This window comes from Salvelinus namaycush, chromosome 31, assembly GCF_016432855.1.
Source record: "Salvelinus namaycush isolate Seneca chromosome 31, SaNama_1.0, whole genome shotgun sequence".
Classification (NCBI taxonomy): Eukaryota; Metazoa; Chordata; class Actinopteri; order Salmoniformes; family Salmonidae; genus Salvelinus; species Salvelinus namaycush.
Genome location: NC_052337.1, coordinates 15,893,341 through 15,917,532, shown reverse-complemented (window position 1 = coordinate 15,917,532; position 24,192 = coordinate 15,893,341). Strand labels below are relative to the sequence as shown.

At 41.9% G+C, this 24,192-nt stretch overlaps 1 protein-coding gene across 1 annotated transcript; it reads left to right on the top strand.

Moving 5' to 3' along the window:
- Positions 1 to 205: 205 nt before the first annotated feature.
- On the top strand, positions 206 to 24,192 carry LOC120026099 (secretory carrier-associated membrane protein 1-like). Its single transcript, XM_038970903.1, has 9 exons — positions 206 to 374; positions 7,755 to 7,832; positions 8,329 to 8,439; positions 10,956 to 11,067; positions 11,200 to 11,328; positions 20,495 to 20,654; positions 20,750 to 20,851; positions 21,018 to 21,135; positions 21,383 to 24,192. The coding sequence occupies exons 1-9, from the start codon at positions 318 to 320 to the stop codon at positions 21,530 to 21,532; spliced, it is 1,017 nt and encodes a 338-aa protein (XP_038826831.1). The 5' UTR covers positions 206 to 317; the 3' UTR covers positions 21,533 to 24,192.

Genomic DNA, 24,192 nt, shown 5'->3' with positions numbered 1-24,192 from the left:
GTGCTATAAAGGCGATTCACTTTATTCCCTTTTTTATATTGTTAAACAACATACGTCTGCTAACATTTCCTCATAAAATGTTAAGATTTTCGACCATTTGTAATATTTTTCACAATCTTCATTGTGGAACTTTTATTTTGAAGGACAATCGCCAAGGACACAGCCTTATTCTGGCTAGGTCTTGCTTATTCTTGCTGGTGGAACGGAGGTCAACGCAATCCACGACAAGACTTGCTGCAGCCGTTGTTTTGAAGTACAGCTGTTTATTTTTTACTACCACTTTGGTTTTTAATAATTGAAGACATCATCGAAGTACGATGTCAGATTTCGACCACAACCCGTTCGCGGACCCTGAATTCAATAATCCTTTTCAGGTAGGTGTAATACTCACCGGTCTGTCATTTGGCTATGCTAATTGGTTAGTCTGATTATTATAACTAGCAAGCTATGTCATCTCTGTTGAGTGCATTTTATCTTACTAAACTAACGTTAGCTAGCTTTCTAGCCATAGCAGTGTCAGGTCGTTTCTCCTGGCATGACTGACAACATAGCAGCAGTAACGTCAGCTAGCTAGCTTGCAATACTTTCTAGCAAACGTTTAACATTAGCCTAGGTTGAAAATATATTGTCATCTTCAACCTAGACGTTAACAATACAGTAACTAGTAATTCGTTATTTTGGAAAAAATATAAAGTTGTACTATATCAGGCAATTATTTACAAACGATATTAGCCAGTACAGTAAACTAGCTAGCTAGATGTTTTGGCGTATTCTTGTCATGTGTGATGTTATCAGTGTCAGTATGCTAGCTGCTACATCTAGCTAGCTAACGTTAACTTGCTTATGATTTGCCACCCATCTGTTGTGGTGCGTCTTCACCTGAACTGTTTATCTCTGATAGACCGGCAGCGTATATGGTCTCACACACACACACACACACACACACACACACACACACACACACACACACACACACACACACACACACTTATGTGGCCTTATCTCATGTTGATTCATTAAGCACTTGTGAGTTATTAATTTAGGACAACTCATTGAAATTGATGTTGGTAGGCAGTTAGTGCCTGGCGTTACATATGACAGCAGTGTTACAAACTTCATCGGGCAAAAGTGTTGCTTGTATTGGACTGTGTGTAACATTGACCATTTTTTATGTTATGAGAAACAACATACCTTTATATGTCCAAAGTCCAAAACACGCCCTTTCACAACTGACACAATGTAGGTTAATCTTCAATGGCCACACGCTGATGCTTACTAATGTAAAGTCTGCAGAGTAGAAGTCTGAGCACAACCCACATGCTATGAAAACGTGTGTGATGTATTTGGAATAAATAATCCAGGGGATTTGAAGAAGGGGTGAATGGGAGAACTGTGGGGGCACCTTTTGTTGTCAGTGATTCTGGGAATGATAATCCCAGTCTTTGAGGGTGTCCATCGGCTCAGAATGCTTTGGACACAACATAGGTAGTTTGTGAATTGGTTGGACTCCCTGAGATGGTCATCGTTCTGGTGTTTGGTGACGGAAAATAACAATACCACAATATAACTGACATCACCAAAAAAAAGTTTCCTGGCAACAAAAGCATATGTATAATGTCTAAGAACTGTATTTACCAGACATGAAGTGAAATGTCTTTCGCTATCAAATAAACATCTGAATCCAACTTTGTCCAAACTGCACCATATTCCTGCTGTGTAAACAGTGGTAGATTTTGTGGTAGGAAGTCTCGCATGATGTGTATGGTCTAATGGTAGCCCGCTGTCTCAACTGTTGTCTTGGAATTCAATCACCTCATTGTGATTGACAGGCAGAATACTCTATTCAAGCCAATAGTTTAAGTCGTTTAATCAAAACATGATATGATGGATGCCTACAGTCATTTGATGTGCTGCTGTGATGTCCTGAGTGGCGCAGCAGTCTAAGGCACTACAGTCCCTGGTTCAAATCCAGGCTGAATCACATCAGGTCGTGATTGGGAGTCCCATAGGGCGGCGCACATTTTGCCCTGCGCCGTCCGGGTTTGGCCGGGGTAGGCCATCATTGTAAATAAGAATTTGTTCTTAACTGACTTGCCTAGGAAAATGTAAAGGTAAAAAATATAATAATAATTCTGTGACCCCTCCCCACCCCACCACCACATTTGCTTTCCAGGAATTCTGCATTGATACCTGCTACTGTGGTGGTTGAAAGATGAGATGTTGCATTGCTTTCATTATGATAATGGTAGCCTATTTGTTACGTACGCCTCTAGGAAGAGGGAACACAACACCCTGCTACAACTCAACTCCCCGTTGAGTGAAAGTGGTATGGGATTGTAGGTGTGAGTAAGGATGACAAATCAATGGGGCCGTCCAATCAGCTGCTTAGAGGAATCCGGGATGCCATCCTGAAACACACACACACAAAACCACAACACAGAAACTGAGGAACGTAACACTATTACTTAGATCTGTAGACTGTCAATGTAGAAGTGTCTCACCAGGGAGAAACTGTGTATTTGATCCTCACAGCACATTTTACCCTGTTTGCTTGGTAAACAGGTCCTGCTTTGTACTGTTTGCCTAGGCTGCTTCCTATCTAAGTAAAACTCAACTCGATGATGTAGCCAACTTCATATCAACAGAGTTGAGTGGCGACTAGTGTGGGCGGACTGGAGCTCGCAACATCACATGGACATTTACCTGTGTAATTGTGGGCTATTTGGTTGCTGAAATCTGTAGTTTTGATAACTTAATTTTATGTGATGTCGTGACCTGCAGTCCGCCCACACTAGGCGCCGCTCAACTCCGTTGATGAGAAATAGGCCTGCATCGCAGAGTTGAGTTTTACTTGGTTAGGTTACTTCCCAGGCTAGTTGTTCCTTGTTTTAGACACAAACCTCATTCTTCCTTTATCGCTTTCTCTCTCGCCCTTTCTCTCTCTGTTTCAATTAAATTATAGTTTAATCACTGCCACGGTTACTTGCTAGCTCTCAACTCTGAGACACATACACTCTTGTCCTTTAATCATTGCTTTGTCACCCTGGGAGCAGCAGAGTTGCCCTCATTAAATTCTGTCCCCTCCTTGCTGTTTGAATAATGTGGCTTGGTCTGTAGGTTGATGCTTAGGCCTATGTGTAAGGATTACTGATAATTGATCGTAAGCATGGTTTTATTGTTAGAGAAGGAATGAATGGTGTACTTCCCACAGCTACCTGTGCTGTATAGAAATGTGTGTAACTCAACACGAGTTGTGGAGTGGTGTGCTGACCACAGTGCCACAAACAGTAATTTATTTATTGGGCTATACACGATTAGTCCCTCTCTGCATTTCTCTGCTCTCACGTATTGCTGCAGATTGTGGACCCCAGGAAGAGTAGCTGCTGCTATTGCAACAGCTAATGGGATCCTAAAAAAGATATATAGTACCAATCAAGTTTGGACACACCTACTCATTCCAGGGTTTTTCTTTATTTTTTAACTACATTGTAGATTAATAGTGAAGATTTCAACTGAAATTACACATATGGAATCATGTAGTAACCAAAAAAGTGTTAAACAAATCTAAATATTTGAGCTTCAAAGTAGCCACCCTTTGCCTTGACAGCTTTGCGCATTCTTGGCATTCTCTCAACCAGCTTCATGAGGTAGTCACCTGGAATGCATTACAACTAACAGGTGTCCCTTGTTCATTTGTGGAATTTCTTTCCTTAATGCGTTTGAGCCAATCAATTGTGTTGTAACAAGGTAAAGGTGGCATACAGAAGACAGCCCTATTTGGTAAAAGTCCATACTATGACAAGAACAGCTCAAATAAGCAAAGAGAAACAACAGTCCATCATTACTTTACTTTAAGACAGGAAGGTCTGACAATCTGGAAAATTAAGAACTTTGAAAGTTTCTTCAAGTGCAGTTGCAAAACCCATCAAGTGCTATGATAAAATTGGCTCTCATGAGGCCTGACACTGGAAAGGAAGACCCAGGGTTACCTCTGCTGCAGAGAATAAGTTCATTAGAATTACCAGCCTCAGAAATTGCATCCCAAATAAATGTTTCACAGAGTTCAAGTAACAGACACATCTCAACATCAACTGTTCAGAGGAGACTGTGTGAATCAGGCCTCCATGGTCGAATTGCTACAAAGAAACCACTAAAGGGCCCCCAATAAGAAGAATAAAATATTTGCTTGGGCCAAGAAACATGAGCAATGGACATTAGATTTGTGGAAATCTGTCCTTTGGTCAAATTTTAGATTTTTGGTTCCAACTGCCGACGCAGAGTAGGTGAACGGATTATCTCCGCATGTGTGGTTCCCACCATGAAGCATGGAGGTGTGATGGTGCTTTGCTGGTGATACTGTCTGTGATTTATTTAGAATTCAAGGCATCCTTAACCAGCATGGCTACCACAGCATTCTGCAGCAATACGCCAACCCATCTGTTTTGCACTTAGTGGGACTATCATTTGTTTTTCAACAGGACAATGGCCCATAACACACCTCCAGGCAGTGTAAGGGCTCATTGACCAAGAAGGAGTGTGATGGAGTGCTGCATCAGATGACATGGCCTCCACAATTAACCAACCTAAACCCAATTGAGATGGTTTGGGATGAGTTGGACCGCAGAGTGAAGGAAAACAGCCAACAAGTTCTCAGCATATGTGGGAACTGCTTCAAGACTGTTGGAAAAGCATTCCTCATGAAGCTGTTTGAAAGAATGCCAAGAGTGTGCAAAGCTGTCATCAAGGCAAAGGGTGGCTACTTTGAAGAATCTTTAATATATTTTGATTTGTTTAACACTTTTTTTGGTTACTACATGATTCCATATGTGTTATTTCATAGTTTTGATGTCTTCACTATTATTCTACAATGTAGAAATGTGTATAAAATAAAGAGAAACCCTTGAATGAGTAGGTGTCAACTTTTGACTGGTACTGTATATATAATCTCAGGTGTGTGTGTGTGTGTGTGTGTGTGAACATACAGGATTGGTCAGATTTCAGAGCTGGAAGGCAGTAGTGATTCCATCTGAAGTGCTCACATTTGTCACTCAGTCACTTGAATTGGGACATGAGTGCCTGCCTTACCCCAGTCCTAGTGGGCCGCTGTCCTGTTGTTTGGCTCCTCCCTGTCATGGATCAATAAATCACATATTGCACAGAGTGCACAGCACACACCTAGTTTCTCAAAGTGATTAAAAGGCATGGATGAAAAGCAGCAGGGACTGCTGTCCTCAATGACCAAATCTGTGCACCCCAGAATTAGGTCTAGGCTAACCTAACAGACCACTGTCGGTAATGGCATTGTTAGTTAAATCAATCAAATGTATTTATAAAGCCCTTTTTACATCAGCAGATGTCACAGTGCTATACAGAAACGCAGCCTAAAACCCCAAACGGCAAGCAATGCAGATGTAGAAACATGGTGGCTAGGAAAAATTCCCTAGAAAGGCAGGACCCTAGGAAGAAACCTAGAGAGGAACCAGGGTCTGGGTGGTAGTTAGTCCTCTTCTTTTTTTTTTATTTAACCTTTATTTAACTTGGCAAATCAGTTAAGAACAAATTATTATTTTCAATGACAACCTGGTCGACGCTGGGCCAATTGTGTGCCGCCCTATGGGAATCCCAATCATGGTCTGTTGTGATAGCCTGGAATCGAACCGGGGTCTGTAGTGACACCTAGCCCTGAGATGCAGTGCCTTAGATTGCTGTGCCACTTGGGAACCCTGGCTGTGCCAGGTGTAGATTATAAGAGTACATGACCATTTAAGGCCAGATTGTTCTTCAAGATGTTCATAAATGACCAGCAGGGTCAAATAATAATCAGTGGTTCTAGAGGGTGCAACAGGTCAGTACCTCAGGAGTAAATGTCAGTTTACTTTTCATAGCCGCTTTTCATTGACTCCCCATTTCAGCCTGTTTTAGCCTTGAAGCCTGTAGCCTAGTGATTAATTCCCTGCAACTCCGGGCTCTCTTCAATAGTTCATGAAATCATATGGTGCTGTCATGGCGACAGCTGGTGCTTAGGGTATTTTTGGCTGCTTTCCCCTGACTTGCATCCTGTTCTTTCATGGTAGTTTCTCTTATCAAATCATTTGCCTTCCTAAAACCCATCTACCAAATAGCTGATGAAGAAGTCGTTGTTGCAGTGTCTCCGTGAGATTGATGTAGAGAGGCTACAAGTTATCCCTATCTAACACACACACACCCACGTGTTTGTGTGTTTACATTGTGCGAGTCAGCATCATTGTTGCTGTGGCAGTAGTGACTGCCTGTATGGCTGCTTTCTCTCTGTGAGATGCTCTCAGAAGGAGAGGAATACTTCACCTTCTAGTGGAGCTATGTTAACGGCCCCTCATTTCTAATATTAACTGAGATGTTTTTTGTGTTTCACATAACCTAGATCGGTCCAACCTGTTGAATCTGTTGTACTGTAGGCTAACAAAAGCAGTAGCTTATCTTGTATTTTTGAAGTTCCATGGGGTGTGCTTATACTTAAGCGCTGTGTGTTTGTGGCTGTGCGTCAGGACCGTATTACAGATTCATCACGATATACCCTGAAATATTGATGACTGGCCTGTCCTCGGGACAAGGAGCAGCCTGCTTCTGTTAAACACAGACATGAGACTCAGTCAGCACAGAGGAGGAGGGTTGGACTGGGACAGACTTACTGATACTGGACTGTACCGGCTGTAACTGGCTATACTGCACTAGTCTGTAGCCAATGAATCCAGTATAAACTGCTATATTGGACTGCACTGAACCTGAGTCTCATCTGAATTTATGCTGCATGAGTGAAACTTCTTGTCATTGTGAGCTGGCTACCTGAAATGCACCCTACACACGCGTGCATCCATGCACACACAGTGATGATATAGCCTACACCAAAGCACACCTTATTCTCTGTTTCAGAGCTGATCGCAGCACACACCTGTAGACACAGTGGACACACAGTAGTTAAACAATGCATCAGTCCTGGGAGGTGCACCTATAGGCCTACTTTTAGCACTTGGCAAATAGCCTACCTGTAGCCTCCTGGATTTACAAGGAGACTGGAGAACAAAGTAGGCCAATTAAACTGAGGTTTTAACTGACTGATACCAACATTGAATCTGCATGGCCTAAAATAAAGGTTGATGAAATATAATGATTAGCCTAGACTGTATCTGTCTACACAGCACAGCATGCCAGCAGCAGTACCCAGTCTTTTTTTCTTAGCAGAGGAAGGCATTCTCTTCTCTAACTAGTGGGCTCTGCCATATTTATAGCTCTCTGTGGTGGGGAAAATGATTGGAATCATCCTGTCTTTGCCAGTTTTGGATTATAGCCCTGGGTTGACAGTGAAGGGTAGCCTGCTGTTTGGGTCGGTCTGTCTGTCTGCAGCCTTGTAATTGTGGAGGAATTCTCTTCTTCAGATGAAAAGTACGTTCTGTTTGTTATTTTGAAAACCTGAGGCCAGGTTAGGTAGATGAGGCTGGTGGTGCTCTTGATTTGTAAGCAGACATCATAGATTGGGTTGAAGTAAGCTTAGGCTAGGCTAGCATCCACTACAGATGATCCGTTCACGTCACACTGGAGTGGCTTCAGAGTTCATTCATCACACCATGGCAATGCAGCAGATATAGGCTAGGCAATTTGAGAGCCTGTTATTAAGGCCTGATTTACTACATGGGAGTGCAGCCTGTTGACGGCCTCACTGCTCCTAGTGATATACTGTATGAACACTGACTTTGTTCTCTCTTTTCCTTTCCTCTCAGGATCCGTCAGTGACACAAGTAACACAAAATGCTCCTCCAGGGTTGGAAGAGTACAACCCCTTCACAGATGCCAAGTCGGTGAGAACTGCACAGTACACTGCACACTGTTAGAAGTGTTGAGGAGAGGTGAGCTGTTGGATGTGAGATAGCGACACCATTGATGAGATAAATAGAAGAGCTGATATGGTACTGATGGTGACTACAGATGATTAGTGTTCGTTATGGTATTATATTCAGCGTTAACTTCCAGGAGGAGTGGTTGAAGATTCTGATTCCTGAATGTCGGCTTCTCAGCTAACATCCTATTCCCTCATTAGTGATATATTATATGACATTTAGCAGACCCTTTTATCCAAAGCAATTTAGTCATATGTGCATACATTTTAAGTGGTCCCGGGAATTGAACCCACTATCTGGGGTTGCAAGCACCATGTTCTACCAACAGAGGACCACTAGTACACTACCTTGTTTTGAGCTGAGCTACATGGGGTTCTTGTCAGAAGTAGTGTACTACATGGAGAATAGGGTGTGGGTTGACACTAAACCAGTGTGTGATGATTCTTTTTTCTCCCAGGTCCCTTCTGGCACGGCACCCAAAGTACCTGCCCCCACCACCAACACACAGCCAGCCATCATGAAGCCTACGGAAGAACCGCCTGCATACTCGCAGCCTCAACAGACACAGGTACCCCCCCCCCCCCCCCCACACACACACACACCTCACAACCTCTTCTACCCTTTTACACCATGCAATTCCACCCCTCTGAAGAAAAGAGAGGAGAGCTCTACGGCTGCACCTTTTCGCGATGGAATGTATTTCCATATAAACACCATGCATGCCCCCCTGGGGTGGGTGTGACAGCTCCTGGCTACGAGGCAGCAGGCTCTCCTCAGCATGTGGAGTGTTCTAATAAAAGCTGTTTGTGACAGTGTGGAGATGGCCTAGCTCTACACCTTGCCTCCTGAGGGAAAAGTGTAACTTAGTGTTTGCAAAAAGAGTGTGATTAGAGACACAAGAAGACAGATAACACAGGAAAAAGAAAACGCCTTAATCTAAAGTTTTAGGGACTTTTTATACCTCTACTGACACAGTTTTGTCCCTGGTCATACACACAGAGAGAGTTTCAGAATGCTGCACCAGGAAGTTGGCAATAAGGCATGTGACTAGTATCCTTTCTCTTCACTGTTTAAATACAAATCCTTCCTACTTTAAAGATGCATTGTTCTGCATTCTTTTTCAGTAGTTTGGCAAGTGACTAGCGATGGCTAATGATGTCAAATGCAGATATTGCTTCACCTGCAGTTGTAGCATGCTACAGATGGGGCACACATGTTAGCGAGGCAATTAGCATTTTGTAAAGTAAGAAGCAGAGTGTTAATTATTCTGACTTGCATGGAGAGAGAGCAGTTGGAGATGACGACTGGGACTGTGCTGACACCGTAGTCTCTGCCAAACACACACACACACAGAGATACAGTTGAAGTCGAAAGTTTACATACACCATAGCCAAATACATTTAAACTCAGTTTTTCACAATTTCTGACATTTAATCCTAGTCTTAGGTCAGTTAGGATCACCACTTTTATTTTAAGAATGTGAAATGTCAGAATAATAGTAGAGACGATTTATTTCAGCTTTTATTTCTTTCATCACATTTACAGTGGGTCAGAAGTTTACATACACTCAATTAGTACTCAGTAGCATTGCCTTTTTAAATTGTTTAACTTGGGTAAAATGTTTTGTGTAGCCTTCCACAAGCTTCCCACAATAAGTTGGGTGAATTTTGGCCCATTCCTCCTGACAGAGCTGGTGTAACTGAGTCAGGTTTGTGGGCCTCCTTGCTCGCACGCGCTTCAGTTCTGCCCACAAATTTTCTATAGGATAGAGGTCAGGGCTTTGTGTTGGCCACTCCAATACCTTGACTTTGTTGTCCGTAAGTCATTTTGCCACAACTTTGGAAGTATGCTTGGGGTCATTGTCCATTTGGAAGACCCATTTGCAACCAAGCTTTAACTTCCTGACTGATGTCTTGAGTTGTTGCTTCAAAATTATCCACATAATTTCCCTCCCTCATGATGCCATCTATGTTGTGAAGTGCACCAGTCCCTCCTGCAGCAAAGCATCCCCACAACATGATGCTGCCACCACCATCCCAACCGTGAAGCACAGGGTTCTTCAGCTTGCAAGCCTCCCCCTTTTTCCTCCAAACATAACGATGGTCATTATGGCCAAACAGTTCTATTTTTGTTTCATCAGACCAGATGACATTTCTCCAAAAAGTACAATCTTTGTCCCCATGTGCAGTTGCAAACCGTAGTCTGGCTTTTTATGGCGGTTTTGGAGCAGTGGCTTCTTCCTTGCTGAGCGGCCTTTCAGGTTATGTCGATATAGGACTCGTTTTACTGTGGATATAGATACTTTTGTTCTTGTTTCCTCCAGCATCTTCACAAGGTCCTTTGCTGTTGTTCTGGGATTGATTTTCACTTTTCGCACAAGTACATTCATCTCTAGGAGACAAGCGGTATGACGGCTGCGTGGTTCCATAGTTTTTATACTTGCGTACTGTTGTTTGTACAGATGAACGTGGTACTTTCAGGCGTTTGGAAATTGCTCCCAAGGATGAACCAGACTTGTGGAGGTCTACAATCTTTTTTTTCTGAGGTCTTGGCTGATTTCTTTTGATTTTCCCATGATGTCAAGCAAAGAGGCACTGATACACAGGTACACCTCCAATTAACTCAAATTATGTCAATTAGCCTATCGGAAGCTTCTATAACCATCACATAATTTTCTGGAATTTTCCAAGCTGTTTAAAGGCGCAGTCAACTTAGTGTATGTAAACTTCTGACCCACTGGAATTTGATGCAGTGAAATAATCTGTCTTTAAACTACATTTTTTTTAAATTACTTGTCATGCACAAAGTAAATTACTTGTCATGCCAAAACTATAGTTCGTTAACAAGAAATGTGCGGAGGGGTTGAAAAACGAGTTTCAATGACTCCAACCTAAGTGTATGTAAACTTCCGACTTCAACTGTACATTACAAAAACAAGGTCAGCTGCCTCAATTTCAAGTTGACTTGAAGTTAACTGTCAGAGATCAAATCAGACTTGTCAGTCATATGGAGCCTCAGTCTGCATAACGTCTGCAACATCTCTGTGTACTGTAGACTGTCAGTGCCCCCTGTTTGACTGTGTAGGAGCAAGTGCGGGCTTCAGCAGAGCTGCTGAGGAGACAGGAGGAGCTGGAGAGGAAGGCAGCAGAGCTAGACCGCCGGGAGAGAGAGATGCAATCCCTCAACGCATCAGGAGGTTGGCACCAACCTTCATACAACATTCAATGTTTCCACATTAAAACATTGTTAAGCTTTGTCAGACCCAAAAGTTCAAACAAGATCTTAGCAAAATCATTCAAGCATGTTTCTTCTCTCTCTCCTGTCTCAGGTAGGAAAAACAACTGGCCTCCTCTCCCAGAGAAGTTCCCTGTGGGTCCCTGTTTCTACCATGACATCACAGTGGACATCCCTGTAGATTTCCAGAAGACTGTCAAGATCATGTACTACATCTGGATGTGTGAGTGACTGTATCTATGTTCCCTATACCTCATAACCACATAAACCTAGCTCCAGTCTCTACCCAAGATCATGTACTACATCTGGATAAGTGACCTCATATGTTAACTGCTCTGCTCCCTTGTCAAGTCAGACTCTACTATGGCAAATGTACACTTTTTAGAATTGTACTTTCAATATGCCTGAACTTTTGCCTGAGTTTTGTTGAAAGCTTAAAAAAATTACTATTCTCCAAATCTCCCAGCTGTCTTGTCTGACAGCATATCTGTTAAAGCTGAAAAGGCCATTGAGAAGTGGTACAAAGGAACACATAAATGCAGCATGTATTCAATATGAGCCAATAGTACAGGGTGGAATTCCACTACCACATGATGCAGCTAGTCATGTGACCGGGTCAGGTGACTGGGGGAGGCTTTGGGAGTTCCAACCTGTCTAGGGCACTCCTCCTACCTTTCTCCTACGGTATCTACCTTTCTGTATCTCTCTCTCTCACCTTCTCCTCTCTTTCCCCACACCTTATGTATTTTTCCCCGTCTCACCAGAGAGCATTCTTCAGTATGGTTCAGAATCCTGCCACTATAGTTATGACTGTACCATGCCAATGTGACTGTAGACTACAACACACCAGACTCTATACAATGCCCAGAGTCATGCCATTATTATAGCCCCAAGGTAGAGTTCTGCTCATTGTGAATTATTTAATTGACTGTGTGTGTGTGTGTGAACACTGTTTAGTTTATTAGGATCCCCATTAGCTACTGCACATGCAGAAGCTACTCTTCCTGGGGTCCACATAAAACGTACAAATACATGACGAAGTACAGATCAGTAATAGACAAGAACAATGTAAGATATTACATTGTGTATATAGGAAAGACAACAAAAATACTATTTACACAGTATTCATATTCTTATATACACTACAGTTAAATGAGAGCTTTAGGAGGCGCTGTGATATATGTTTTTAAAGCTGAACCCGCTTTTTTTTTTCATTTAACTATTTTATTTGTTCACCTTTATTTAACCAGGTAGGCTAGTTGAGAACAAGTTCTCATTTGCAACTGTGACCTGGCCAAGATAAAGCAAAGCAGTTCGACACATAAAACAACACAGAGTTACACATGGAATAAACAAACATACAGTAGAAAAATCTATATACAGCATGTGCAAATGAGGTAGGATAAGAGAGGTAAGGCAATAAATAGGCCATGGTGGCAAAGTAATTACAATATAGCAATTAAACACTGGAATGGTAGGATGTGCAGAAGATGAATGTGCAAGTTGAGATACTGGGGTGCAAAGGAGCAAAATAAATAAATACAGTATGGGGATGAGGTAGATTGGATGGGCTATGTACAGGTGCAGTGATCTGTAAGCTGCTCTGACAGCTGGTGCTTAAAGCTAGTGAGGGAGGTAAGAGTCTCCAGCTTCAGAGATTTTTGCAGTTAGTTTTGCCTGAGTAACATCTGGCTCTATACATAACTGAGCAGTGCATTGAATCTGTTTTGGGTTTGAATACCATGAAGAAACCCATATTGGCGTGTTGGGAATGTACTGTGTATTTGTTTTGAAGTGTATACAAATAGATTATACAAGTGGTTAGGCATTTTCAAATGACTTAATAAGACTAGAAGAGAAGCAGTAATTTTGTCCTCAACCATGAGACTTTCCTGCATGTTGTTGATGTTAGTTCTATGTTTGCAGTTCAGGGTAAGGCGTGCTGCTTTGTTTTGAGACAGCTGCAGCTTTGCTAGGTCTGTCTTTGCTACACCTGATATTACCAGACAGTAATCAAGATGGGACAAGATCAAAGCCTGAACAACGAGTACAGTTGATCTTTGTGGAAAAAACGCAGACATACCTCATCATCTTCACGACAACTTTGTCAATATGACGTGACCATGATAACTGACCATCCAATGTTACTCCTAGAATTGCACCTTGTGCTGGGGAGAATAAAAGGCCACTCTAAAATGTGCAGATTTGTCACACGACACAATGCTACAGATGTCTCAAGTTTTAAGGGAGCGTGCAATTGGTATGCCGACTACAGGAATGTCCACCAGAGCTATTGCCAGATAATTGAATGGTAATTTCTACCATAAGCCTCATACAACGTAATTTTAAAGAATTTGGCAGTACTTCCAACTGGACTAAAAAACGCAGACCACGCCACCCATGGTGGCGCCCCTGCCCATTCATGTGAAATCCATAGATTAGGGCCTAACGAATTTATTTCAAATTACTGATTTCCTTATATGAACTATAATTGCATTCAGTATATTTAAGACCAGTTAATTACCCATTCTGACACTGACTGTAACTCCTTGTTAAGAGTTTCAGTGAGCTTACTGGCTGTAGGTGCTGATGTGTGTAGTCATCAGCATACATAAACTGTGTTCGAATACCCATACTAACAAACCGTATACTACATACTTAATGAGTATATACTAATTAGTAAATTTGATTATACTGTAAAAGGAACAGTATCGTTTCAGTTGTGCATTCTTGATCTTTGCCGGTCTACCGGAAGTTGATGCTACTGCTGTGCAACCACTTGCTAGCTAGTTGGCATAACAAATGACTAGTTAGACATTTTACACCTTCGGGTGTGTTTTTAAATTCAATCTGGAGTGCGCTTGTAAATTCAGAGTGTTGTCAGATTGTCCGTTTGTGAAATCAGAGTGTTTCGCTCTCGGAGTGTGCTCTAGCCGAGGAGTAGGGTTGATTTGAACATTCTGACCTTACAACGGCAGTCAAGCGCCCAAGTTAACGTTGGCTAGCTTGCTAGCTACTTCCAGACAAATGAGTGACCACTCTGACCATTTTATTCACCCTAGCAGAGCTGGTTAGGCAGTTTTCATGTTATCCAGTGCGTTGGTGACCAACTGTTGCTGGCAACAATTTAATTATGCTTTTTTGCCGACGTTAACTGACACCGACCATATTCAACCGGTGTTGAGTGCTAGTAAATTCATTATTCTGCTCTCTGGTACACTCAGACGAGAGTACTCTGAAATCGGAGTAGCTAGCCAGAGCGAATTTACGAAAGCACCCGAATGTCCATTGAGAACGCACAACGACTATACCATTTAGCTAAGCTAAAAATGACTGGAATAATCAAGTCAAACTTTGGGCAGTTAGTCTATAGTTAAGATACTGGCAAATAGGGTTGCACATTTTGGGGAATATTCAGAGGTGGGAATTAAAGAAAATATATGCAAATTAATATACCATTTAAATGTAGATGTTTTTTGCATTGTATATGTTTACCATATCATATGGAGACAGAAACAAACATTTTACCTCCCAATAGAAAAAAATAAAAAATAGTTACAAATTAAACTTTAATTAAAGGAGTTGACTCTTCATATGGGATGATTTCACTGAACAACAAAAGAAAGGGAATATTGAATGATCCCCAATGATCCATCGCATCTCCCCCAAAACAATTCAACATATATCTGTAAAATGATAGTCTAGAAACTAAAGCTTTGGTTGTCTACCTCTCAGGCTTCCTTGTCTTCTCCCTGGACCTCCTCAATGTCCACCTCTTGAACATCAGACTCTGAGGCCTCATCTTCACTGTCACTTTCAAACCTTGTTGAGGATGGCTTGTTGTCAGCCTCTAAAAGCCCAAAATTTGCCCGGATGGCCACCAACTCTTCAACCTTTGTATTGGTCAGCCTGTTGCGTGCTTTGGTGCGTGTGTTCCCAAACAAGGACCAGTTGTGCTCTGAGGTGGCTGATTTTGGAGGATGATGGTGGCAACTTGGGAAAGAGCCTCAGATCCACAAAGTCCCTTCCACCAGGTGGCTGATGAGATATGTTGGCACGACTGCCATATTGCATCTCCATCCCAAAGCCCTTGCTTGGAAGTGTACCTCATCCAGGCCAAGGTGGCGAGACACGGTAGTGATGACACCGTAGGCCTTGTTGATCTCTGCAAAAAAATAAAGGAGAGCCGCACATTCTAGGAGCTCAGATGCAAAAAATGTATGTCCAACGTTTCGACAGACAAGCGGTCTTCATCAGGGTATAATGACACACTGCGGGGTGACTCATTTATATTGTCAAAAGACACACACAGGTGTCTGTAATCATGGCCGGCTGTGGTCTGATATCATTGGTTAATTCTCATAAATTAAAATAGCATACAAATAACATAAATGGATAGCGTACGATCATATATACAATTTGGCTGCATAAGCCTACAAACCATTTACAATACACAATCACAAGAATGGCTTCAGATCAAAGTCTACGTTGAGACCAAAGGGAGCATGGGTCTTTTAAATTAAAGATCCAGGCAGCCTCTCGTTTTAACAATAAATTGTTGCGGTCACCCCCCCCTCCTAGGGAATTTTGATGCCAATATAACGTAGAGACGAAATCGAGTGGTTTGCTTCCAAAAAGTGGGCCGCAACTGGGTAAGTCGAGTTTTTGCATCTAATGGTGCTACGATGCTCTGAGATACGTACTTTTAATTCACACTTTGTTTTACCCACATAATTTTTACCACAATGACAAGTTATAAGATAAATAACTGCCTTTAGTGGAGCACGTGATAACACCTTTGATTGGGATCTGTTTCCCTGTTTGGGGGTGTTTTGAAGGATCTACATTAAGTGCCATTGCATTGAGCACAGCCATTACACTTGTAGTTTCCATCCAATAGGGGCACAAATACACGTTGTGCAGGGATATCTTTGGGTAGTAAATCAGTTTACCAATTGATCTGAGGTTTCTGCCCCGCGAGAATACGACCAAGGGATAGTATCGGTAATGTGTTTTCGGACCATCATCGGATCTTAGAATGTGCCAATGTTCGAACGATTCCCTTAATTTGTTCTGAGCACTTTGAGTAGCGGGTAGTTAGAATGCGAGACTGACCTTGAAAAAGGTTATGTTTTGAATTTTCTCAATGGCAGTATTAATCTGACCATTTTTGTACCCCCTCTCTTTGAATTTTCTTTGCGTCTCAGCCATATTTCTGTCAATCTGTTTTTTTACGAATTATTTTGATTTGACAGAATTAGCTGTAGGGATCTCGGCACCAGACCGGATGCTCTTTCCAGCATACTTGGGGTCCTACATGTATGCTGCGGCGTGTATGGGCTTCAGGCAGAAGTCTTCACCCTTTTTGATGTATTTCAGAACTGCAGTTTCCTCTGCTTGGAGCAACAGTGAAGTGGGCAGGACAGTATGGATTTCTTCTCTTACATCTGCAAGCAGAGTCTGAACATCAGACAGGAGGGCATTGTCTCCCTCAATCCGTGCAATGGCTACTGCTATAGGTTTCAGGCTGCTTACCACTCTCCCAAAATACATCATCCAGGAGGATCCTCTTGATGGGGCTGTCCATATCGGCAGTCTGTGATATGGCCATTTCTTGGAGAGACTCCTTCCTTTCCAGGAGACTGTCAAACATGACCACACCACTCCAACGGGTTTTGCTGGGCAGCTTCAATGTGGTGCTCTTATTCTTCTCACTTTGCTTTTTTGAGGTAGATTTTCTGCTATAACTTGATGACGCTTCACATACCTAACCATTTCCTTGGCTCTCTTATAGAGTGTATCCATTGTTTTCAGTGCCGTGATGTCCTTGGAGCAGATTCAATGCATGAGCAGCACGGCCAATGGGTGTGATGTGAGGGTAGGACTCCTCCACTTTAGACTAAGCAGCCTTCATGTTTACAGCATTGTCTGTCACCAGTGCAAATACCTTCTGTGGTCCAAGGTTATTGATGACTACCTTCAGCTCATCTACAATGTAGAGACTGGTGAGTCTGTTGTGCCTGTGCTCTTGAAGAATACTGGTTGAGGGGTGGAGATGACGTTGTTAATTATTCCTTGCCCACAAACATTCGACCACCCACCAGAGATGATTGCCAAAGTCTGTTTTTTCTATTTGCTTGATATTCACTTGAACTCTGTTGAACTCTGCATCCAGCAAATTAGTAGATAGAGCATGTCTGGTTGGAGGGTGTATGCTGGGCGAAGAGCGTTCAAAAATCTCTTCCAATACACATTGCCTGTTAGCATCAGAGGTGAACTAGTTGCATACACAGCTCGAGCAAGACATTCATCAGCATTTCTCTGACTACGTTCCTCCATTGAGTAAAAAAAACGTATTCTGATTCCAGGAGGACCATGAGCTGTTGCTATCGATAAGGTGTTTGATTTATCATTTTCACCTCAAATAGAAGTAGAGGGACTTTTGTCAGAGGTTGCTTGTTGTGAGCACTGAGGGAACTTTATGCACTTGGCCAGATAATTCTTTGTTGCATTCTTCACATATGATTTGGCACAGTATTTGCAAATGTACACAGCTTTTCCTTCTACATTAGCTGCAGTGAAATGTCTCCACACATCAGATAATGCCCGTGGCATTTTCCTGTAAATATTAGGAAAAAATGAGTAAAAAACTATGCAATTCCATGTACAGATAAATAGTTAATAAGTTAGATTAAACAACTCCTTTGTAAGATAAATGTTTTAAAATGAAACATGTATGGAAACAGGTGAATTAACACTCCTCAGTTAGCAGGCTCAAGCAAGCTAAAACCCACATGGTAGCAAAAACTAACTAGCAGAAATAGTTGACAAGTTAGAAATGATTTAAACACACTTTGCTGTAGGCTACTATTTACTAGTTAACAAGAAATGATGCATGTCATATAAAATATATTCACCCCACCCAGTATTGTAATCAAAACTTACCAGAAAGCATGTAGTCTTTGGCTCAGACAGTGTAGTAGTGTGTGCTCAGTAGCACATCATTAGTGTGAAAGATCTTGAATCAGCTGCACATGTGATGGAAGAATGCACTGTGCATGCAAAGGGTTGCAATTTCGTTGATAGTTTAACCAAAATATGCCACAAGACCTAGAATTGCTTTGTGTATCCCATTAAAAAAAGGTTCACTGTTATAAGCTAACTTTTTTTGATGAATTTAACCTTTCTGGACTACCCAGCCCGGATCCGGGATCATTCTCATCAGAAACGCTGACTAGCATAGCATAGCCTAGCGCCACAGGGATATAATATAATTTCATGAAATCACAAGTCCAATACAGCAAATGAAAGATAAACATCTTGTGAATCCAGCCAACATGTCCGATTTTTAAAATGTTTTACAGCGAAAACACAACATATATTTGTTAGCTCACCACCATATCCCAAAAAACACAGCCATTTTTTCACCGCAAAGATAGCTTTCACAAAACCCACAAATAGAGATAAAATTAATCACTAACCTTTGAACAACTTCATCAGATGACAGTCTTATGACATGTTATACAATACATTTATGTTTTGTTCGAAAATGTGCATATTTATAGCCAGAAATCGTGGTTTTACATTGGCGCCATGTTCAGAAATGGCTCCAAAATAGCGAAAGTAGTTACAGATAGCAACGTGAAATACTCATCATAAACTTTGATGAAAGATACATGTTTAACATATAATTAAAGATACACTGGTTCTTAATGCAACCGCTGTGTTAGATGTAAAAAAATAACTTTAGTAAAAAGCACAGCATGCAATAATCTGAGACAGCGCTCAGCCATTCTCCGCCATGTTGGAGTCAAGAGTCAACAGAAATAACATCATAAATATTCCCTTACCTTTGATGAACTTTCATCAGAATGCAGTGCCAGGAATCCTAGTTCCACAATAAATCGTTGTTTTGTTTTGTAATGTCCATTACTTCTGTCGAATCAACAACTTTGGCTAGCATGTGTAGTTCACGTGTCCATCGAACTTTACGCTAATGAACGAAAACTTAAAAAAGTGATATTACAAATCGAATAAACTGGTCAAACTCAGTTGAGAATCAATCTTCAGGATGTTTTTCTCATATATATCCAATAACATCCCAAACGGAGCATTTCTTCATGTCTATCTAACGCAGTGCAGACAAAGACATCACATGCCCTCTGCGCGTGGCCAAGAACTGGCAATCTGCCTGACCTGTCACTCCAAAGGCTCTCATCCGGTCCCACTTGAAGCTATATGCTTCATTCCACGTTCTACTGCCTGTTGACATCTAGTGGAAGGCGTATGAAGTGCATACAGATCCATAAATATAAGGCAATTGAATAGGCGATGCCTTTCACAGCGACCCATTTCAGAATTTTCGCTTCCTGTTTGCCTGCCATATGAGTTCTGTTTTACTCACAGATATAATTCAAACAGTTTTAGAAACTTGAGTTTTTTCCTATCCAATAGTAATAATAATATGCATATCATATGATCTAGGACAGAGTACGAGGCCGTTTAATTTGGGCACAAATTCATCCAAAAGTGAAAATGTCGCCCCCTATCCCTAAGAAGTTTTAAGCAAAATTCCAGGGCTTAACTTCCCATGGAAAATTCCCTGAAATTTCCCGGAAAATTTCCGACCCTTTGCAACCCTTTGATGTATAAGTGGCATACTAATTATATCCATACTATGACCAATAAGCTCACTATATACTCAATTCACGTCACAAATGGTACGGTTAGTGTGGGTAGTATGAGTATTCGAACACAGTGTTAGTCCTTTTAGCTTCTTGTAAGACAAGTGGCAAATCATTTGTAAAAATAGTAGAAGAGTAACAGCCCAAGGAAACTGCCCTAAGGGATACCGCACTGTACATATCTGACATTAGAGAAGCTTCCATTGAACAATACTCTGTTCTATTGGATAAGTAACTCTCCAACCATGTGGTGGCAGGTGATGTAAAGCCATAACAAGTGAGGTTTTTCAATAACAAATTATGATCAATAACATCAAAGGCTGCTCTGAAATCCAACAAAACAGCTCCAACTATCATCTTATTATCCATTTCTTGTGTGTGTGTACACTGTGTGTGCTTGTTCACGCTCCACTTGGCACGGCACCACCAGGCTCCTCAGTGTGTTAAATTATTTAGTAGCCATCTTTCCTTATCCTCCTCCTGTTCCTCACATCCTGTTCTTCATTAGCATGACTTGGCAGGACAGTGATGTAGCTTGAGGTCCTCTATCAAAGTCTTTCAGATAGAGATGTAGTGTTTAGAGTTGATTTCTACACCTTTATTCTGCACAACAAAGATTTATATCAGCTCTATAAGTTACATTTCTATCTGCAACGTATTTAATGTGAACTAACCAATGATATTGTGTGTTTGGTTCTGCTCCAGTCCACACGGGGACACTGTTTGCCAACATGTTTGGCTGTTTGGCCTGGTTCTGTGTGGATGCGTCCAAAGGACTGGACTTCGGCCTGTCCATGCTCTGGTTCATGATCTTCACCCCCTGCTCCTTCGTCTGCTGGTATAGACCCCTCTACGGAGCCTTCAGGTCGCTACACACACAAGCACATACACACACACACACACACACAGACGTCTTTGTCAACGTTAAACAGGAAACTTTCTCCACCTCTCCCTTTCCAGGAGTGACAGCTCTTTCCGTTTCTTCGTCTTCTTCTTCGTCTACATCTGTCAGTTTGGTGTTCACGTGATGCAGTCCATCGGCATCTCCGGCTGGGGTGCCAGGTAAGAACAGGAAGCGGTCACAGATATTGACAGGAGGTGACACGGTCACAATGTTCTCTGAGAATAGAGGGTGCAACATACTGAACTTTGATTGCACATAGTAAGTAATAAAGGTTACATGTTACTCACCCTTTAATCTTGTCTATTGTTGTCCTTTTTTCTCCAGTGGGTGGATCTCAGCTCTGACTGGTCTGAATAAGAGCATCCCTGTTGGCATCATCATGATCCTCATCGCTGCTCTATTCACTGCCCTTGCTACCATGTCCCTCATCATGTTCAAAAAGGTACCCCACACACAATTTTTCATCATATTCATAAAGGTATGAATGAGACTCAGCCTTTCACCGTGTTAGAGACGATGAGACTTAATGGAACCAGAACACCCACATAGTCTCTGAGATGATGAACACGGGGTATTTATAGACATGCTCAAGTAGATAATTACCTCTTCTCACTACTCTGTCTCCTTTCTCCCTCCCTTCCTCTTCCTCCCCCCTCCCTCTCATCTCCCCCCCCCCTTAATTTCTTCAGGTACATGGTATGTACCGCACCACAGGGGCCAGCTTTGAGAAGGCCCAGGCAGAGTTCGCCACGGGCGTCATGGCCAACAAGACGGTCCAGACAGCCGCCGCTACTGCAGCCTCCAACGCTGCCAGCGGAGCATTCAAGCAACAGATCTGATTGGTCCACAGACACCCCTAGAGCTCGCCCTCTTTCTTCTCTCCGTCCAATCCAAGCTCCAGAGCGAGCTGGAGTTTCCCTACCCTCCTAACCTAACTCTACTGACATGACTAGCATGACACCTAGAAGGATGAGACCAATGATGTCATAGTAGATGAAAGCAGGAAGTAGAAATGAGAGGCTCGTTTGAATCGTTTCATTCAGTTCAATTTGTCTCCCAGTGCAGATGTACTTCCTATAGAATTTGTGCTTTATGACATCCCCGTCTGATCCCTCTCCTTCTCATTCTGCTCACATGGCGACACCCGCTTCCACCAAGCCCCGCCTCTCACATGCCCTGAGGGCTGTAACTCCGCCCACCCCAGTGACTTTATTAATGCACTCCTGTGCTGTGTCTGTCTTACCCCATACCCCTTAGTCATGTCACTAAGTGTTTGCAAACTTTCCTTTGAGTGTATGAGTGTGCAGCTGTGTGTATGCGTGTGTATATGAATATTAGTGTCTCTCCATATGTTGATGCTGAGGCCTATATGTTGTGTGAGTCCCAGCTATAGATTCTATTCTTTCTCTCACTGTCTCTAAAGCATTGTACCAAGTCAATTCACTGCACCAAGACTCTCTTAGCTGTAGCTATCCATTCACTTCCACGACTGTTGTACTAACTGGATTCAGCCAAGTACTGGTCAAATGTAACACTTAATAAAATCAACACTTGTTTACTTCTTTTGAACCCTGAGCCGGTCAGGCTGAGATGGTCCCTAGTCAGTGAGGTCTGTCCTCTGGTGGTGATACTGGCTAGTGTTGATGATGAATGCTGTGCATTCCACAAGTTGTTTAATACCTCGGAATGATCACATCTAAATGGTTTAATCTCAAGAAGCGAGTGTAAACTGATCAGAACTCTAAATCAGGAAGGAAGGGTACTATTATGTCTGTACAGTTCATACACTATGACAGTCACGTGACATGTTATTGTTCAATTGACGTTATGATTAAAAGGGAGCAGTTAGCTCTGACACCTGTGGTTGCATCCATCCTCAACTTAACAGGTACGTGTCTCAGAAATCAGGATTCTGTCTTGTACTGTCTTGGTTATCCTTTTCATAACTGTGTTTTTCTCACAGCCTTGTAGTCTTGCCTTTGATAACGTTTGATCAAAATACCTTATAATATAAACAAAGAACCAGATGACATGAACCTAAATGTCATAGCCTCTATCCTCTAGCCTTGTCCCTTGCTTTAGTGGTAAAGTTGCACTTCATGTAGACACTCCTTCACACACAGACACATCCACCCAATAGCTGGATTCTAGGCCTTGATACCTGCACAGACACATGTATGCTAGCTAACAAATGACTGCAGTGTGTGAGAGAGCTAGCTCGTCTCCAGCCTTGGTTTTCTGGTGGAGACATACCTCAGTTACAGTTGGTACTATTCAGGATTATATCAAGATGTACTCTGCGTGCATGACAAAGCTTGCAGATCAGCTGGACACTACTCTGGTCTAGGCATCTGTGTGTATAGAAGTCCATGGTTACACTCCAGTGAGTGGGTGAACTGATGAAAAAGGAGGATTCTGTCTGTTTGAAGTTGATGCTGTGCATTAAAGTGAACACTCCAGTAGTCCCTCTTTCTCCAAACACTCCTTCAGAACAGGAGATATCATTGGTTATATCCCAGTTATATCATTGGTCTGTGCTGTGTAGATGCTGATAGCCTGAGTATTCATTATTTTATCTTCATGGTTGAGTGAAAGGAGAGATTCTTCTATTCCCAGAGAGGCTTGTTTATTGGTTTGTCTGTTCTGTGTCTTCCCCTCAGTTGGATTGTATTCATCATGTTAGATAGAAAGTACTGAATAAGTTCTGATTCCATTCAATTTATTAACATGTCTTGAGTGTTTATAACTGAACCTACCTGTGACTTTCAGCTTTTGAATGTGACATGAAGAGGGGTTGGGGATGTTTTGAGGGGTGTGTGCGTGTCCATGTGTGCTGTAATATCATTGACGTGTGTGTTGTGGGGTGTCAAAGTGAAGTCTTAACAAGGATAACTGGTTGTTCAGTTGAACACTAATGTGGGCAGAGACAGGCTGACATCCTCATGAGTTTCCTCCTTTTTATACTTCCCTTAATAGTCTAATAGTCATTCTGTGACCACTCTGTGGTCTTGAGTATGAGTGAATGTGTGTGCTGAGCTACTTTAAGTTATTCTACATATTTTGAAAATCTGAATGAATGGCACCTGAATGTTCCTGTTAAATATGTGTTGGCTTGAAAACAATAAAAAAAATGCATCAACTGGATAATGTGAGAAAGTCAGTAGGTGAAACTAAGCGATGTTTGTGTTTTGAGATGGACTGTGGCTTTAACTTGTGCTTTTTAATCAATGTATCAAGTATATAGTAAAATACTGAGAATAAATATGACATTTGTCTTGCTCAACTCTGACAATGGAATAAATTGAAGTTATTAAAAAAATTAAGCAAACTTTAAGGGATGTTTTTGTAAATTTTGTAAAGTTTGACAACTTGTCGGCCGGTATCCTGAATTTTATTGTACTGTACAGACAACTCTCCTCCTTTTTAGTCGCATGTTGAGTAGTTTAAGTTTTGTATATTTATTGTATTAACACAAAATAAAATTCAGAAGTCAACTCTA

What these genes read in the sequence shown, in the direction of transcription:
- LOC120026099 (XM_038970903.1), top strand. Translation starts at nt 318, where the DNA reads ATGTCAGATTTCGACCACAACCCGTTCGCGGACCCTGAATTCAATAAT. An exon ending in CCTTCACAGATGCCAAGTCG is followed by an intron (nt 7,833 to 8,328) that starts GTGAGAACTGCA and finishes TTTTTCTCCCAG; the next exon opens with GTCCCTTCTGGCACGGCACC. An exon ending in ATCTCCGGCTGGGGTGCCAG is followed by an intron (nt 20,852 to 21,017) that starts GTAAGAACAGGA and finishes TTTTTTCTCCAG; the next exon opens with TGGGTGGATCTCAGCTCTGA.